Source organism: Rhagoletis pomonella, unplaced genomic scaffold, assembly GCF_013731165.1.
Source record: "Rhagoletis pomonella isolate Grant_MI unplaced genomic scaffold, Rhpom_1.0 Rhpom_scaffold_10906, whole genome shotgun sequence".
NCBI lineage: Eukaryota > Metazoa > Arthropoda > Insecta > Diptera > Tephritidae > Rhagoletis > Rhagoletis pomonella.
The window spans coordinates 1519-5408 of NW_023469434.1; the positions used below are offsets into that span (position 1 = coordinate 1519).

Consider the following 3890-nt stretch of genomic DNA (forward strand, 5'->3'; position numbering starts at 1 on the left):
AAATAATGAAGTTTCTGATGGAGAAAGTTGATAGATAAATACGAAATAATGAGTGGTCAAATGAAAATCCGAAAAGATTTTTATTTTTATGAAATACGAGTAGTAAAGCGTGTAACTCGGGTGTACGTGGCGTATGAGTAACCTTATTTCCTGCTCATTTTTCATACAAAAAACCTTGCGTATTTCTATGAATCTTTAGTAATTTTTATCGCTTTCGAGTCAGCAAGAATTGACCCACATTATGTATCTATCTTTCTGAGCACGTCCACTGCCAGCTCAGAGAATTTTCATCGTATTTCGCATACAGCGCTATGTGGTATATTTTCTTTTGCAAAATCTTGTATGTAAACAAATTCATAGTTTTTTATCTTTTCAGCTTTACTTGATTCTCTTCAAAATGTTTCTCTACCGCTCTAGCATAGCCGAAATCGACAGCATAGTTAATGAGTTTGATACGCTTCATGCTAAGTATGCGCATGCGCTATTACCAAAGACTCCAAGTAATCTTCGTATACGGCAATGGCAGCGCAATTTCTTTATCGGTGAAATCGTTCTGACCACCGGTTTTTTTATTTTAAGCTTCTTACTCTTTGCTGCTATGAGCCTACAGCCGTTATTCTCCCATCAAACGTTACCTTTCAGATCGAAATATCCTTTCGGGCTAGACAATCGCGACGAGCATCCCATCGCCTTTGCTTGCATCTATGCATTTCAATGCTTCTGTGTGCTCTACATGCTGGTGTCCATAGTTGTGATGGATTCATTGGGTGGAAATTGTTTCAATCAGACGACGCTGAATTTACGTATTTTATGCGAGAACATACGGAACATACGTGACGGTGCTACGGAGGAAATTATTTGGCATGAGTTGAGAGCAACTGTGGAGTTTCATCAGAAAATTATTGGGTGAGTCAGGAAAATTGACCCAAAAACGCAAAGCTTTAAAAATTATGTTATATACGGTTTTGAAAAAATTGAGATGGACTTCTCTCTCTCTGGGTCTAATGAAACTAACTGAGACTCTAGAGCCGTATCCAGCGTCATCTTCGGCCTTAGGTTTTATTTCTTTTCAGGCTTATTGATCGCCTCAATGATGTCTTCTATTGGAATTATGTCTCCCAAATGGGCGCAAGCACATTTATGATTTGCCTGACAGCATTTGAGGCACTCTTAGCAAAGGATCAGCCTATGGTGGCAATGAAATTCCAGATGTATATGTTCTCAGCATTCATGCAGCTATTCTATTGGTGCTCGATGGGTAACAGGACCTACTATGAAGTAAGTAGGTGACATGGATTTCAAGGACAACATTTCCGTCACATTTTTTTTTTAAATTTCAGTCAATGGAAGTAGCAACCGCCGCTTTTCAGGTACACACTTGGTACACTCATTCACCGCGCTTGCAACGCAATCTGATGTTTATGATTAAACGCGCTCAAAGGCCTTTAGAGTTTCGCGCAAAACCTTTTTTCGGATTTACATTTGCTTCGTTTACGAGCGTAAGGGGACAAGCTACTTATGCATATTTTATATCGCTGACTTTTACCACTACTTACAGATTCTGAGCTCCTCATATTCATATTTTGCCTTGTTGCGCACAATGAGTGATTAATTTTATACAAAATACGAAATGGATGGAATTCTAGTATTCAGAGACACGGAATCAACAAAAAAGCGTTTATATTGAGATGTTTAATTAAAAAATTATATTAATAAATGTACAAGCAGCTCTCTAGGGTGACAAATGAACCGCTCTTATACAAAACAAAAGAAAAATCCGATCTGAATAACTCAGTGAGAAGGGAGCCCAGTATATTTGCATGTATGTATTTATAAAAAAAAAAATATTTGTAATCAAACAAAAAGGTGGGTAGGCATTGTGGCAATTGGTAAAGTTCATTTACCACTTCTACATGATTGTAAGTCATGCAGAGTCCGCGAAAAACTCCAGAAGCATTGTCCGGAGGATGCATCAGTCTGGGCCGAGCATACTTTGAAGTAGGGTTGCCAATATTTTCTAAGAAATTTAAAGTGCTTTTTCAATAAAAAATCTGAAAAAATATAGTACACTTCAAATAAATATAGTATTATATCTAAAAGAAAAAACTAAAACGCTTTTTAAGTGACATATTTTTTCTTTCTCATGCATTTCCTCTTTATATTTCTTTGAAAGTATCATATGCCATAACACAATCAATATTTAAATTGATATAAATCAAAAGTTCATTTTTATTAGTGAGGTAGCAGCTTTGTTTCTCTCATCTCGCCATTTGACATGGCGGTTGAGAAGTGCAGGTGCAAAAATTTCATAAATTTAATGAAGAAAATTTTAACACATGCACCAATACATTGCATGCGTTAAGGCGCCTGGTGTTAGCAGTCGCGTCTAAACACGATCAATAAAATTCCCATTGTTTACCTTTATGGCTTTAATGAAGAGAAATGGCAGATCCGTCGAAAACTCCGATTATAAAGTAATCTTATTCCTCCCAAACGGTACATAGGGCATCTACTATGCCGGCGCGCCTTCTGGTTTGGTTACGGGCATTGGCTTTGAGCTCCTTCCTTCCTTAACCCGAGTTGCTTCATCTCTCGATCGACTGTTCTTTTCCACATTTCGCGTGGCCTGCCGAGAGGCTTGCCTCTGCCGATTAGGGGATTCGACTCCAAGGCCTTCTTAGCAATACTGCCGCCTTCTTTACGCAGATTGTCGCCTATCCACTAGCATTTCTTCCTTCAAAACCAGATGTCAAGGGGCTCAATGTTAGCCTTTCCTGCCGACCTTGCTCCTAAAAATGGAATCTAATTGTTTTTTTAGAGTTTCTGTTTAGATTAAGAGTAGTGCTCCGGAATGAGCATACATGCCACCTTTTTTAGAATATAATTGGACGAACCATCGCTGTTATATCCAGTAGTAATATAAGGAAGTGTTGGCCTTAATGGATTTTTGGTCTGCAATATGATACCAGGTGAGTTTTCCGTCCAAGATGATACCCAGTGATCTAACTTCGTACACCATTTAGTGAAGGAAGTTGGTATTGGGAAATTTTGTACTAATTTGTGAACAGACTCGTGAGTATGCTAGCATGATTGGATTGGATCAGCTCCCCTTCCACAAGGTTTCTGCAAGACAAAGAGCATTCTAGTTAGGCTGATTTAAAACTTGAAGGAGTATACCTACTACTGTTATACCAAGATCTTCAATCAAGGAAACTAAATTTGAATAACATTATTTACATTTATTGCAACACGCACACATTTTGAGGTATTTTACCGTTCAAGCGTTGACCTTTACATATTCAAATTGTTTGGAATTCGCGTTCAGTGCCAAATGCATCTATTTTAATTCCAAAATAACTTGGTGCTCCAATTCTTCTCAAATAAACTAATCCCTCACAAAATAACTTTGCATATCTGGCACCGTTGAACGAAAATTGCGTTATTAGATCATACTACCAACATTGTTGCCCACGGTCTAATGAGTTTATGCAAAACATCAATTTTCTGCTTACATGGCGATCATTCCGATCATTTGCCTCCATACGACTCCAAAAAGATTTGTACCAATTTGGCATACAACGGACGAGAGCCGAAAGCAAGAAGGCGGAGGTCAAATATTACGCATTGATAAGCATCGGATTGGCAGTTAACCGCTACTGCAACCAAGAGCATATCAAATAAGGCGCGACGTCCATCGGTGGTCGGCGATCGGCGATAGATCGACAATTTCCCGGGGGCAGTCTACACTATGCCACAATAGTACGTCATATGCGTTGACGTTGGTAAAATATGCATACATTCCATGGTGCTGGCCTACAAGATGGTCAGATAGACAGACAGAGCCAGCCAGCCAGCCAGCCAGCTAGCGCATTGAGGATCGCCTTAACTGG

General features: G+C 39.0%; 1 protein-coding gene across 1 annotated transcript; it reads left to right on the forward strand.

The window, feature by feature from the left end:
* Positions 1–376: 376 nt before the first annotated feature.
* LOC118756571 (odorant receptor 47b-like) lies at positions 377–1612 on the forward strand (the record flags this gene model as incomplete). Its single annotated transcript, XM_036491327.1, has 4 exons — positions 377–906; positions 1074–1278; positions 1341–1499; positions 1559–1612. Coding segments are annotated over 4 exons (948 nt in total), but the record flags the coding sequence as incomplete, so codon positions are not given.
* Between the last annotated feature and the right edge of the window lie 2278 nt (positions 1613–3890).